This window comes from Carica papaya, chromosome 4 (genome assembly GCF_054855325.1).
Source record: "Carica papaya isolate Zhongbai chromosome 4, ASM5485532v1, whole genome shotgun sequence".
In the NCBI taxonomy this organism is placed as follows: Eukaryota; Viridiplantae; Streptophyta; class Magnoliopsida; order Brassicales; family Caricaceae; genus Carica; species Carica papaya.
This window is the reverse complement of record NC_142312.1, coordinates 20,077,683-20,092,904: the sequence shown is the minus strand read 5'-3', so window position 1 is coordinate 20,092,904 and position 15,222 is coordinate 20,077,683. Positions and strand designations below refer to the sequence as shown.

At 32.2% G+C, this 15,222-nt stretch overlaps 1 protein-coding gene across 3 annotated transcripts in view; it reads right to left on the bottom strand.

The window, feature by feature from the left end:
* LOC110810873 (pleckstrin homology (PH) domain-containing protein) overlaps positions 1 to 15,222 on the bottom strand; it is a 141,886-nt gene that overhangs the window by 91,759 nt on the left and 34,905 nt on the right. For all 3 annotated transcript variants that reach the window (XM_088218073.1, XM_088218072.1, XM_088218074.1), the window contains 10 exons: positions 11,825 to 11,945; positions 11,536 to 11,742; positions 11,192 to 11,395; positions 10,964 to 11,064; positions 10,077 to 10,176; positions 9,885 to 9,983; positions 1,195 to 1,359; positions 1,038 to 1,112; positions 489 to 962; positions 67 to 414 (listed from right to left, as the gene is read on the bottom strand). In XM_088218073.1, the coding sequence (XP_088074199.1) occupies positions 67 to 414; positions 489 to 962; positions 1,038 to 1,112; positions 1,195 to 1,359; positions 9,885 to 9,983; positions 10,077 to 10,176; positions 10,964 to 11,064; positions 11,192 to 11,395; positions 11,536 to 11,742; positions 11,825 to 11,945 (1,894 nt within the window). The remainder of the gene's footprint in view (positions 1 to 66; positions 415 to 488; positions 963 to 1,037; positions 1,113 to 1,194; positions 1,360 to 9,884; positions 9,984 to 10,076; positions 10,177 to 10,963; positions 11,065 to 11,191; positions 11,396 to 11,535; positions 11,743 to 11,824; positions 11,946 to 15,222) is intronic.

Genomic DNA, 15,222 nt, shown 5'->3' with positions numbered 1-15,222 from the left:
GAAGTCAATAAGCAAAAGGCAAGAGGGGAAAAGATATTAGAAAGAAGTATAAATTCTCAAACAAACCTTAATATCTGTAAGTAGATTATCCTGTGACAATGTAGCAAACCTAGTCTCATTCTCGTTCATCAGCAAAATCTGTGCATGAGCCATATTTAGTGTTAAATTGAAAATGATTCTTGATTTCCCCTTTCCTAGCAAACCCTTTACGGTAGGCTCCTCAGATGCACTTAAATGCTGATCTTCGATTACATTTCCTTGAGAAAGATCTTCTTCTAAGTTAGAATCTGAAGAATTGTCGTTGAAAGATTCACAAGATCCATCCTCAATATTAATAGCATTTACAAATTCCATAACAGCAAGGATAGTTGGTCTACGGCAGAAAAATGACAAAGTAGCCAGGGTAACTGTCACCTGAAATAGTCAGATCACAACTATTACAACTAACCCCGTAACTGATCAAGGAAGCAATTAGGAAAATTACAAACCAAGTTATCAATGTTCTCATATTGTGGCGAACTTTTATCATGGATAACTATCTGCGCTTTCACAAAGCTGTCCAATATCTCAGTTGCTTCCATACCCTGCTGTCCAGTTTTGAGAGTATCACCAGGGAGTAAACCTACAATACGACTAAAACTAGGGGTCTTAGATTGGAGTGAATCTTGGGAACCCAAATACCCAGAAATGTTCCTTGGTGTCTGCGATGCATAGTCGAATGAATCAACTAAATTTTCAGGGGCCTCATAAAACTTTTCGTCTCCTTCAACAGTAAGATCGTTGCTCTCAAGGCTCTGATTCGCAGTATCATCAAAAGATGAATATGCATCTACACTTCGGATAAATGATCTGGCAAGAAAACACGGTTGAGACAACCCATTGCTACAAACTAGATCTTCAATCTCCAAAGATTTAAGCATGGTTCCAATAAGCATGTCATTCCCTCTTATGGAAAGCTCAACCTGTTTCAAAAAAGATAAATTCAGTAAAGGATAACATAAAGAGATCAAATATGACAGCGTCCCTAGCAAAATTACCTGACCGCCAACTGCTCTAAATTCAAACAGTTGACTCTCTTTTGCAAGAAGCACCTTCATGAAACTAAGATCATTCTACAAAAAATAAAACATTGGTCAAGTTATAAAGCTATCTATTACAACAGAATTTAGTAACATAAACATCATTCACAATTACCTGATGAGTATAATTGAAGCATATTTTTAATTCATCAAGCACACCAGTCAGGAAAAAACTCTCCATCTTTGATAAATCATTTGCTTCAATATTATCATTAAGTTCCATCTCTGACCCGTCAGTATCTGACGAAGTATCAGATAGACTAGTAATGGGAGCAGAACCCTGCATATAAAGAGGTAGTACGTTATTCTGGTCACCAGATTTGCTTCAGGAATTTTGCTTGTATGATTATTGCAATGAAATAGACATCTGCTATTATTAGACATTGGCCATTACTTCCCAAACCTTGCTTTAGTCTTAACAACTATTTTTGTGAAGGAACATATAAATCCAGAAAATAGAAACTCAAAACAGTTTCCTAATGAAAATGGGGCTCGGGTATTTTAATATGACAGGATTAACAGAAGTACTAAGAAATTCAGTATTGCTAATACTATTGTTGTATGGACCCCTCATTCTAACTCTAAGCCAGGAGAAACTTTGAAGACCAAGCCAAATAGTTCAATGGGGTTTGGTATATAAATACATTATTTGACTTTTCATTTTGGAGAACGATAAAAACTGAGTTAGGCATCATTGTCATTCTAGTAATCTACAGTTGGCAAAATGATCTAAGAATGAAAAGAGAATTGTCTTAACACCCTTGTTACTCCTTACTGTACTTTGTGAGATTGAAATAACCAAATACAGGATTTGATAACAAAGAAATTCAGAGATGAAGTCACTTCACCAACTAGACAAGAATAAAATTTAACATTTCATAAGCACCTCCGGGTGCTCAATAAAATTTAACATTTCATAAGCACCTCCGGGTGCTCATTCTTCAGGTTACTTTGACTTGCAAATCTTCTCTTAAATTTTTTAGAAGTAACTCTTCAGCTCAATCTTTGATTTTTAAATAACTCTTTCTGAAAGGATAAAGTCTGCATTTCTGTTGCAGCACCGGATAGGAATAATGCCAACTGTTTCTTCAAGATGCGAAAAACTGAATCGAGCTATCTCTCTTGATCAATAAAATAATTATTTATAGCTATTGCATTATAAACTAGAATACTATAAATTATAAAAAACCATAAAGATAAAAGATTGAAAATATTGTTAATCAATTAATTAGTAACAATAAAAATTAATAATAATAATAAAATGAACTGAATATGGAATAGAAAGGATTCACGTCGTCTTTCTCAGTCGTCTTAGTCTCTTCGGGATAACCTTAAAGTGAGGAAGATTTTCAGTCTTCTCCATCTCAGTCTCTAAGTCGTCTCAGTCTCTTCATCGGAACTGGAGTCTTCTCGTTTCAGTCCTCTCAATCTCTCAATCAACCAATCTATCACTGATCACAATCGGTGTCGTTTCTCTCTTTTCATTTTAGTCGTTCGATCTCAAGTGTGGTGGTGGCCTTTGGTCTTAAGAGAACCCATTCTATTGGTGGTAGATGTTCATGCTTAATGTTGATTGGAAAGAGTTAGTAGGGACAATCTAACAACTACCTCATATATGGTGGTGGTTGACATTATCCCTTCTGCCACCAACGCTCCTTTTGTTATGGATCTTGTCGTCTTTAGTTGCCTACCTTGACTAAAAACTATAATAATTCAATGTGAAAAATGTTTTCCTCCACAGATATTTAGAAGAAGATATCTACATAAAGAATCCACCACATTTTGATAGAGAGGCATGACCAAATATACTATATAAATTGAAGAAGGTATCATATATACTCAAACAATCGCCAAGAACATAGTTTGACAAGTTCGCTAAAATGATGATAAACCTGGAATTTAAGCAAGCTTAGGGAGACCATACTCTATTTATCAAGTATTCAAAGACACAGGGAGTTACAGTTCTCCTAATATGCATTGATGACATTTTTGTAATAGAAAATGATAAGAAACAAAATGTTAATATTAAAACAATGTCTAGCAAGAGAATTCGAAATAGAGTTGGATATGTTGAAAAATTTTCTTGAAATTGAAGTCACCCACTCAAAAATCGCGATAATTCATTTCTCAATAAAAATACATTCATGATATGTGAGAGATATTGGCAAGTTAGAATGTAGAGTAGTTGGTATTCCTATTGACTCAATCAAATATTAGGAGTTGTAGAAGATATGCCTGTGACTAAGGAAATATATTAGAAATTAGTTGCAAGGTCGACATACCTATCCCATACGAGATTAAATATCATCTATGTAGTGAGTGTTATTAGTCAATTCATACATAGCAAAAAAAAAAAGTGCACTTATAGTCATAAATAAAGAAGTGACTAGTTAGTATTTCTAAATGACCCTTATATTAAAAAAGAAATCATATTCAGAAGAAATTATATATTGCTTCTATATGCTTATACAGATGCAAACAATAAAAGATCAATAGTGGACAAAAGGTCTACTACACGTTATTATACCTTCATGGCAGCAACCTAATTACTTGAAGGAGTAATAAGCAAAATGCAGTTCTTAAATCAAGTGCAAAAACAAAATTTCTAACAATAACGTAAGAGGTATATGAACTATTAAACAATAAGAAGTTTTAGAATATTCTATTGCTCAAATAGCTGAGATACTTCTTCCTATATAATCATTCCCATAATAATATAATTTATTAGAATCAATTAGAATCCTTACTATAATATTAATTCCCTTATCTGTAAATAAGAATTCTGTATAAATACTTCAGTTGTAATAACATAAATGGTATGAGAGAATAAAGTTAACATTTTTTATCTGAAATTTACATAATCCCAGAGTTAAAATAAGGCTCTTTTAGAGTTTTAATTTCAAATTTTTTTTCCAAGTCCTAAAATAACAAAATAGGTTGAATTGGTACCCAACTATCAAGATTTATTCTCACCACCACCCCAGACAAAGTCACAACCTCACCACCAGCCTGCCATCCGAATCCGGTGAAAATTTTCCGCACGTGTGAGCCACACACGCTGCCAACAATAGAAGCCCATAAGCCATATGCGTTGTCGGCGACAGCTGCTGAAAAATCTCTATCTGACTCAAATGACGTCGCACTACTAGCAGAAAGTCCCGATCGAGACAAATACTAGGATTATACGTTCTACAACTAACGAAAATACTACAATCTCTTCTAAAAACTGTTTAACCTATTTTTCTTATATTAAAGGGGAAAAAATTCATATAACTGATGGATCATACATCCCTATATCTGAAACAATTTCGATTAATTATACTCCCACCAATACTTTGTCTTTAGTCCTTCATGTGCTCAGTTTTTCCTGACAGTCATTTATTTATTAGTACTCTCACTAGAGATCTTAACTGCAAAATTGATTTTTTTCCTGATTAGTGCATTTTGTAGAATCTTTCAAACAGAAAAAATAATTGGTACTGGTAGACTACAAGATGATTTATATATTTTAGATAGAAGTCAAATTGTAACTAGGAATCAAGCTGCCTTCAAGAATACAAAGGTCAATCAGGAAATTCTACAGTTACATCGACGGTTGGGACATCCTTTTTTCTTTACTTCAAAAAAATTATATTCTAATTTGTTTAGAAGACCTTTTATTGATTCCCTATTTTGTTATGCGTGTGAACTACCCAAACATAAAAAAAGTTTTTATCATATGAGTAACAACAAAAATTCTACTCTATTTATGATTATTCACTATGATATTTGGGGGTCTACACAGAATATCAATCTGGTCATAAATGATTTGTTACTTTTATTGATTGTTATATTAGATTAACATGGATTTATCTATTAAAAGCAAAAAGTGATGTGTTCTCATATTTTCAATCATTTTATAAAATTATATATACACAATTCGATACCAAAGTTGAGATTCTAAGAATAAACAACAGTAAAAAATATATGAATAGTGGATTTTGTATCTACTTGGAGTTTAATAAAATAATCCATCAAATGAGCTGTGTCTGCACCAATGAACAAAATGGTATTACTGAAAGGAAAAACAGACACATACCAAAAGTATCTTGGTCTCTTATCATCACCATGAATCTACTGAAAAACTATAGAGATGCTGTTCTTTTAGCCAACTATCTTATAAACAGAATGTCTTTAGGAACTCTTAATTTTAGAAGTCCTTTGGAGGTGATGTAAGGAAAAATTCATATACTATTCCCCCAAATGTGTTTGGATGTGTTTGTTTTATCCATACTAAAAATGTGAAAAACTTTGAATTCAAAACTCTTAAATGTGTATTTATTGAAGATTCCTCTACTCAAAAATGTTGAGTGTTATTATCCTCTGTCTATAAAATACTTTATAGCAATGAATGTTACTTTTACGAATCCGAGCGTTATTTCAGTTCAAACCTAACACTTCTTAATGGGAGATAGCAAGAAGGAAGAGGTTATGTCGAGTTTGTTAACTTTTCACAATCATATTCAGGGGAAGAGTTCTACTTCGAAAGGTTTCATTCAAGAAGATAATGTCGAGCACCTAGATAAACCAGACTTGAACAGGTATTCAAGAAAAAATAAGATAAAGAATGTCATCATGCAGTCTGTCTCAGGTCAAAAATCTTCTTCAGTTCTATGGAAATACTAGTGAGTTACCTTTATTTTGTTATTTATTTGATGATATGGATAAGTCAATTGCTCTTAGAAAAGCAGTTAAGTCTTACATTAAGTATCATCTACCTAACTTTATTTTTTATGACTCTTCATCTCCCTCTTATAGAGTCTTTGTCTTTTCTAACTCCTTTATATTTATTCCACATGATTTTAGAGAAGCTCTACAAGACCCCAAATGGAAGGAATTCATGATTGAAGAGATGAAATCTTTGGAAAAAAATGAAACCTAAGAGTTTGTTTCACCTCCACTAGGAAAGAGGTATTTACTATAAAACACAAAGCAGACGAGTCGATCGAAAGGTACAAAACTAAATTGGTGATTAAAATGTTTACTCAGACCTATGGAATAGACTATCATAAGAAGTTTGCACCTGTCGCGAAGATGAATACAATCAGAATATTGTTATCTTGTGAAGCTAACTTTGATTGGGACTTACAACAGTTTGATGTGAAAAATGTCTTCTTCTACAGATACTAAGAAGAGGAGGCATACATAGAGATTCCCCATAGATTTGAAGATGAAAAACACAAAGGAAGATTTGCAAATTAAAGTAGGCCTTATATGGAATGAAACAGTCTTCAAGAGCATGGTTTGAAAGGTTTAGAAGAAATCTAATCTCTTTTTTATTTCAACAAAACAATGTTGATCATATTCTGTTTATTAAACATTATAAAAATAAGATTACTCTTCTCACTATTTTTGTAAATGATATTGTTGCCACTGGAGAAGATACAAGAGAGATGGTTCAATTGAAAGAACTTCTTACTCAAGATTTTGAAATAAAAGATATAGAAAAATTACAGTATTTTTTTGGAATTGAAGTTGTTAGATCTAATAAAGAAATATTCATTTCTAAAAAAAAAATATATCCTACACCTATTAGAAGAGACTGGTATGATAGGCTGAAAGCCAGCAGAGTCTTTTATTGAAAGCAATTACAAACTACAAGCGAGAATTAGTGCATCAGTAGACTTGGGGAGATATCAGAAATTGGTTGGAAGACTCATTTATCTCTCACATATTAAACTTGTTATAGCATATACAGTCAGCCTGGTGAGTCAGTACATGCATGATCCTCGCAAGTCTCGTTTACATGCCGTCCTTTACATATTGAAATATTTAAATTATGCACTAAGAAAAGGATTATCATTCTTCAAAAATAGTTACTGTAAGATAAAAACATTTACAGATGTTGACTGGGCTAGATCTACAGATGATAGGAGGCAATTTGGTTACTTAAAAAAGCAAGAAGTAGAACGTAGTTGTATGAAATAGAATATAGAACAATGACCCAAGAAATATTTAAATTATTATGGTTGCAAAAAGTAATGAAATAATTAAAATTGTTCAAAGAATAGAGTCTATCCTTATTTTGTGACAATAAAACAGCCATTAGCATATCCTAACAATCTAATTCAATATAACCGAACAAAACACATTAAGATTTATCGAAACTTTATAAAAGATAAAGTAGTTGATGACTTTTTATGCCTATATCATGTGTCTTCTAGTGGACAAGTGATAAACGTCTTCATTAAAGGACTTTGCAACAAATCTGTCCATAACTTGGTTAAAAGTTGAGTATGTGTGATATTTTTGCACCAACTTGAGAGGAAGTGTTGACTAGAATATTTTGTTGCCCAATTAGTTGAGATACCTTTTCCTATATAATCATTTTCATAGTGATATAATTAATTAGAATCAATTAAAAACACTATTATAATATTAATTTCTTTATCTGTAGATAGGAATTCTGTATAAATACCACAGTTGTAATAACATAAGCAGTATAAAAAAATAAAGTTAATATTTTTTTCTCCAAAATCTACAGAATATCTAAGAATCAAATAAAAAAGCCTCATACATACTGTGACAACAAGACAATCAAAGCATTACACACAATCTAGTACAACATGACTTGACCAAGCATATCAAATTTGATAGACATTTCATCAAAGAAAAAAACTTGACAATGACCTAATATTTAAACCATAAATGCCTACTAATTTACAACTAGCAAATATGTTTACTAAAGGTTTAAGTAATTCAATATTTCAAACTCTCGTTGGCAAGCTGGGAATAGAAAACATTTATTCCCCAACTTCAGTGGGAGTATTAAAGGAAGTGTAAACTAAGCTAAAAGGTACAATAGTAAAATACTCAAATGTAATTAATTGTTTATTTTCTTTTTATCCTAAAAAATCTATATATATAAAGTTGTCATATTCAGTAAAAAATATATCAACCGTTCTTGAAACTCATTAATATTTTAAATCTTACTTCATTATCAATCTCTTAAAACACGTATTAGTTATCAAAATTTTAAAATATATTAACAGAATGCTTTTTAATTCTTTAATACATTAATTCTTAATTTCAACTGCATTTTCAATAAATATTTATATTAGTATTATCTAAGAAGTAAAATACTTTAAATTTTTTTGAATTTAAAATTTATTTAGGTTTTAATTTGTTTTGAAATCAAAAATATAAAATTATATTAATAAGCATTATAGAGATGTCAACACTACGCAAATTATTTATAAATCTAACAAAATGCCAAAAAGGTACCTAAAATAATCTAGAAAGAAAATGACCCAAAATCAAAAAACCAAGAGTATCGAATTATCTATTCCTGATCCTATCAAAATCTCCCTCATCATCAAACCCTCTCGAAAGCTTTTTTATTCCTGTCCTTCCAAGTTACTCAAAAGATGGTAGGCGGGATAAGATCTACATACTTTTTCTAGCCACATATCTCTTTCCAAACCCATAATTCATCTCTAACCGAACCTGGTATCACCCAACTGATACCTAATATTCCATAAATCATATACCAAAGCTTGTATGCAATCGAACACTATAGAAAAAAATGATTGCAAGATTATGCATCCTTTTTACACAAGTAGCAACCATTCACCATAGTGATTCCCCTCCTCATAAATTTTTCAATAGTCAGAATGTATTCCCCACCAGCCTCCCACATAAAGAACGCTACACTGGGAGGGATTCATTCTCATCAATATTTACATTAATATATTTACTTTTTTATATTAATGTATTTTAAATATTGAATTAAATTTAGTATTTGAAATATATAAAGGAACACTATGGTCACGATATTCATTCGATTAACATAAGTAAAAAGCTATAAATTAAACATTTACAGCACTTGTTGATTTACTTGCTTGAAAATTATTTCTTGTCTGGCCAAGAATACAACAGAACATGGACAATTGATTCTTCAGATTCCTATAGGTGTCTATTTTCATACCCTTAGCCAAAATCATCTTCCTTTCCCTACTAGCCTTTTTATAGGATTGAATTTGCTTTATTTCCTCAGACAGCTATTTAAAGTAAAGTAAAACACAAATGATTTTCTAAAAAAAGAAAAAAACTAACGATTTGCTGCACTCTCTTCGAACATGAGTGTTATGTGCCTCAAAATGAATAATCTTACCAGCATATAGGTGTTCTTTCTTAAAGTGGTAATTATCTATTAAAATTTGTACTTGATTAAAAACACCGAAATCATATAGTACATAAACTATTGATCACCTATTTCTCTACCTACACTTTATTTATTTTGTAGATTTTTTTATCAAAAAGTAAGGTATAACAACAAAAATTAAATGTGATACATATAATCTTTTATTTGTAACTGATAATTTTGATAATGACATTCTTACTTTGATTTTGTTTTACTCCTTTCCAACAAATGTTAGTTTATTGTAGATAATGATACTACAATTTAATTTTGTCCATAAAATTAATTCAGGAAACAGCCCACTTTAAACATGGAGCATTGAGATGGTTTTATCATATTCAAATGTAATATTTTTATATATTTTCATTAGAAACATTTTGACTTTTATATAGTTGTTTTCTTACATAAAATAATATTATTACAATTTTGTATATAATTATACAAAAAAAATTTGAAGTTATATCATGTGCATGCCACAAGATAAAAATCCAGTTTTAATTACTTAAAAATTCTACTGATTAATGTTCTTAGTCAAATAGTTTCTGGTGTAATTCAACCGAACATTTTTTTGTATTTTAGTCAAATAAAAAATATTGGAATTGACGCAAGCTAAATAAAAGATTTACCGAAGCACGATAAGCTGCCCCCTGCAAGCGGCTTTGCCAAACTTTCCTTGACTCAATAGACTTACACCTTAAAATTAGTGCATTGACATCCTCCACAACCTGGATATAAATGAATAAGCAGAAAAAAATATTCAGGTGACAAAATCAACTGGAATGAAATCTAACCAAATTCTTAAATTAAGATGCAATTACAAGCTTGTCATTGGAACGTGAAGTATCTGAAACAGCCAAGACATGTTCCACTCCTCCAACCAACTCTTCTGGAACTTGATATATCTGTTTCCCCCGCAAACTACAGAGCAAGGAGATTCACTAATGCAATTGGTAAGATAGAAAAGAAAGGGAAAGATTGTGTAAATCCTAGTACAGTACCAAAATATTATATTTTTTACACATGGCTCTGAATCAATTCAGACATTAAACTAATACCCGCACTTCATACAAAATGCCCAAGAAGATAAGACAGCCCAGCACTACCCTCCTTCCAAAGAAGGATGAAGTATAAACTACTTTCATTTTCCTTTTCTGTAAACCTCTATGCCAGTAAGTCATACCCTTGAATAAAAAACCATAAAGATTTTTGCATTCTTTTTCAACACAAAAAGCACCTAAAAAAGAAGGTGCTGCTTTTTCTTTCTTATCAAAACTTCCCTAACCCAAGGTTTTACAATTAGTTCTCACATGCTGCATCCTCTTTGAGCAGATGCACAAGCTTGATTAAATTTGTCAACTGACAGTTGATATTGTATTTGCACCTTCACCTGAATTGCAAAATAATAAACATGTATACCTTTAAGCAATTCATCCTGATTCAATTTTCCAACTCACCATGATATAATGCAAGCATCACCTTATGTTTCTGGCCCATGCTCCCAGGATTAATTACTTAAGGGCAATAGCAATTTCGCAATAAAGGAATAATAAGAAAACAACCATATTAGTCATCCAACTTTCTAGATACTAGATAGTTTATATAAATTTCTTTTTCTGATGTTTTTGCTCTTTCATGCTTTAAGGATCTTCAGACAAATCTTCACTTATCTCAGCTACAGCTAATCTAGAAATGCTGGAATCTGAACCTGATATACTTCTTGTAAGAGTTAGAACCAGGGCTTTCGAGCACATAGAGAAAAGGTCCAACTAAGCAGAAATATCGCTGCTGCCACACAGCTTCTCTGCCCTGTTATGTTGATAGCAAAATGCAAAGAAAAGATGGTAAAAGAACCTTCTGGAAATTTGTATCAAACACAAGATTTTTTCACTGGGAAGGGAACGGGGAGAAGAAGAGAAAATGAGGAAACCGAAACCTTCCAGGTAAGAAGTGGAAGCCATCCTTCAAAATCAGCTTGATCCCAAGGACGAAGGAAATTGGAGCTCTCACCATCCTTATCCTGGAAAATCTGTACCACTTGCATCAGCCTATGATACCGAGCTGGAGAAAAGTGAAATCCTAGGGTGGGTAGTCGCACAGCAAGTCTTGTTGAAGGGTACGACTGGTTGGGCATATGAATCTGTGCAAGTATGAAATAGGGTCAGTTGCAGTGACTTGATGGACAAAGATGCTTAAGTCAGTTGCAGTGACTTGATGGACAATGATGCTAAGCATGCACATTCCTTAGAGCTAAGGTAGTTATTACATTTAGACTACTACCTGTTGAAGTTTTAGGATTACTCCGCATTTATCAATAACAGGCAAGAAAGATCCACTAATTTTGTTGGTGGAACGAGCATGCTTATTGGAAGAGGCTAGATTCCAACAATAGTCACCATCAACCAGAAAAGCAGATACATCACTCAAAACCAAGTCAAACTGCATATACATATCCAACTCCTCAGATGATCTACATTCGTAGTCATCCTGTAAAAAATTTGGTGAACTCCCTGTGAGACTTAATTGGATTATCGAAATAAAATAATTAGGATGAACTCTATGCACTAACCTGTGAACGAATAACCAGATTTCCCAAGTCAAGCAGAAGGTTTGTTGAATGGATATCATCTGGACGAAATTCTGTTGGAATTGTTATTTTGGGAGCTGCGATATCAAAGTCCAGCCGGAACCTAACAACAGGTAAAAGACTTTTCATAAAGAAATGTTATCGAGTAGAGTAGAAAAAAAATTAAAAAAAAGCACAAAACAAAAGAAGATTAAGAAACATAATTGAAAAAAAAAGAAAGAAAACACTAAATAAGATGAGGTTCCACATAGTAGCTTGGAATACAATCAAGCTCCCTTTTCAAGAGGTGAGATTGGTAAAAGATCTCTTATTTGTTTTAACAAAGCACTTACTAAGAATTGGATTTGGGAATTAATTAATGTTGTTTTTCAAAACATTGTAACATTGTTATTGTCAGAAAGAAAATAAACATAAATATTTATAAGTGAAAATAGAATTATAAATGGGAAACTTAATTATATAGGAGAAGACCTACATAACATAATAACTTATATAAGAAGATATATTCTATGTTTTAACACTTCCCCTCAAGCTGGAGCGTATATATCATATGCATTAAGCTTGTTATAAATGAACTTTATACTAGTTGTCCCTAATGACTCTGTGAAATATCAACTAGTTCTTCTGATTCACATAGATACTCCTGTGAATCATAATCTTAATCCAAATATCAACTCTTGAATCCCTTCAGTACCATCACTTGTTACCAGAATCTCATTTTTTTATAGAAAAAAAACATATCATTATGAAAAGAGAGGAAATAAGACAAATATGGAGAATAAGACATCCTCCTCAAGAAATATGCGTACGAAAATCAAAAGCAAAAGGAACAAGACATCCAAAAGTGCATATGATAGCAAATGATCAACTCCCGGTTTTAATGGAGCTCAAACATTGATAGTTACGAAAGGACGAATGGTGCTCCTAAAATATCCTGCAGTTTCTCTCAAGCATATACATCACGATCCAACAAAAAAAATCCCCTATCAAAGTGGCTTCGCCACCTTTCTAACTCCCTCACCATGAAAACATAATCTCACGAAGCTCTCTAGAGTAGGAGGGACTAACTAGTTTAAATCAGACTAGTTCATCATTCTCGTCCATGGTTGGATAATGATGATTTCAGGCATGAACAAAGAGAGATTTACAAGTCTATTCGCCCAGCCACCATACCCTAGGTTCAGGCTGAGAATTGAGGTTAACTGGCTCCAACAGGTTTAGGATGTTTAGTGTGTCATGAGTCTCCCTATCGGATAGGTTAAAGTAAAAATGAAAATTCGAAGTTACCCCTCTCTCTGTGATGGAAGTAAAAGTTGTTATAGGCTCATTGTGTCAAGATAAAAAGTTTTACCAATCGTGAAACTGGCTAACAAAGGTTGATCTCCAATCCATGTATCCTCCCAAAAAAGAACCTTCTACAGTCATTTCCCACTTTTAGGTGGGTGAACGGAACAAACCATGGTTATATGTGGGAGATAGCTTTCCAGGAACTTCAATGGGAAATAGATTCCCTTGCCTTCACATCATATCTGTCCTTGCAACTGCATGAATGACATTTTTCAATAAAATAAGTTTTTTTTACCTAAGATTCTCAATATTTAATTCTCCTGAATAATTAGACTGACAACATGTCTCCCAACTAACTAAGTGAAGATTTTTGATGAAAAAGTACATTTTACTTTATAATACCGCTTATGCCATTATAATTGAGGTATATATACAAAATTTCTACCTACATATAAGGAAATTATCATTATAATAGGGACTCTAATTGATTTTAACCAATTACATAATTATTGAAGAGATTACGAGAAGTTTTATACAAAAAAAAAATATCTCAACTAATTAAGCAACATAATATTCTAGTCAACATTTCCCCTCAAGTTGGTGCAAAAATATCATACATACCAAACTTGCAAACCAAGTCATGAAGAGATTTGTTCTGAAATCTTTTATTAAAGACATTCGCCACTTGTTCATTAGAAGGCACATGATATAGACATAAGAAGTCGTCAACAACTTTCTCTTTTATAAAATGTCAATCAATCTCAATGTACTCTATCCGGTCATGTTGAACTAAATTATGTGTAATGTTAATGGTTGCTTTATTATCAAAAAACAATAATAGACTATCTTCTTTCAATAATTTTAATTCTTTTATTACTTTTTGCAACCATAATAATTCACATATTCCTTGAGTCATTGCTCTATATTCTGTTTCTGCACTAGAGCGGGCAACTACACTCTGTTTCTTACATTTACATGTAACCAAGTTGTCTCCTACGAGTGTGCAGTAACCGGTAATTGACATTCTACTATCTAGAGATCCAGCTCAATCGGCATCTGTAAATGCTTTTATCTTAAGGTGACCATTTTTGGAGAAGAACAAACATTTTCTTGATGCAGATATTAAGTTTTATAATATGCGAAAAATGCCACGTAAATGAGTCTTACGAGAATCATGTATGTACTGACTCACCAAGTTAACTGCATTTGTTACATCAGGTCTAGTATGTGAGAGATAAATAAGTATTCCAACCAATTTTTGATATCTTCCCAAGTCAAGTAATGTACTACCACCCGCTTGTAGTTTGTGATTTCTTTCAATAAAAGATTCCGCTGGCTTGCAATCCATCATATCTATATCTTCTAACAAGTTTAAGATATAGTTTTTTTGAGAAATGAAGATCCATTCATTAGATTTGACAACTTCAATTTTCAAGAAATACTACAATTTTTCTATATCCTTTATTTCAAACTTTTGAGTAAGAAGTTTTTCAATCGAGTCATCTCCTTTATATCATATTCAATCACCACAATATCATTTATATAAATAAGGAAAATAGTAACCCTACCCTCATAATGTTTGATAAATAGGGTATGATCAATATTATTTTGTTGATATTCAAAAGATATCATAACTCTTCTAAACCTTTCAAACCATGTTCTTGAAGATTGCTTCAACCCGTATCAGGTCTTCTCTAATCTGCAAACTTTCCTTTGTGTTTTATAATCTTCAAATCTAAAGAAATTTTCCATGTCTATCTCTTCCTCTAAGTCTCCATGAAGAAGGCATTTTTCACCTCAATCTGTTGTAAATCTCAATCAAAACTAATTACACAACACAGCAATATTCTAATTGCATTCATCTTCGCGACTTGTGTAAATATCTTTTGATAGTCAACTCCATAGGTCTAAGTAAACATTTTAACCGTCAGTCTGGCTTTATACCTTTCAATCGACCCGTCTAGTTTGTGATTCACAATAAACATTCATTTGTGACCAACCATCTCTTTCCCTGTGGATGTGAAACAAGTTCCAATATTTCATTTTTTGATAAAACTTTCATTTCTTCAATCATAACTTCCTTACATTTGAAA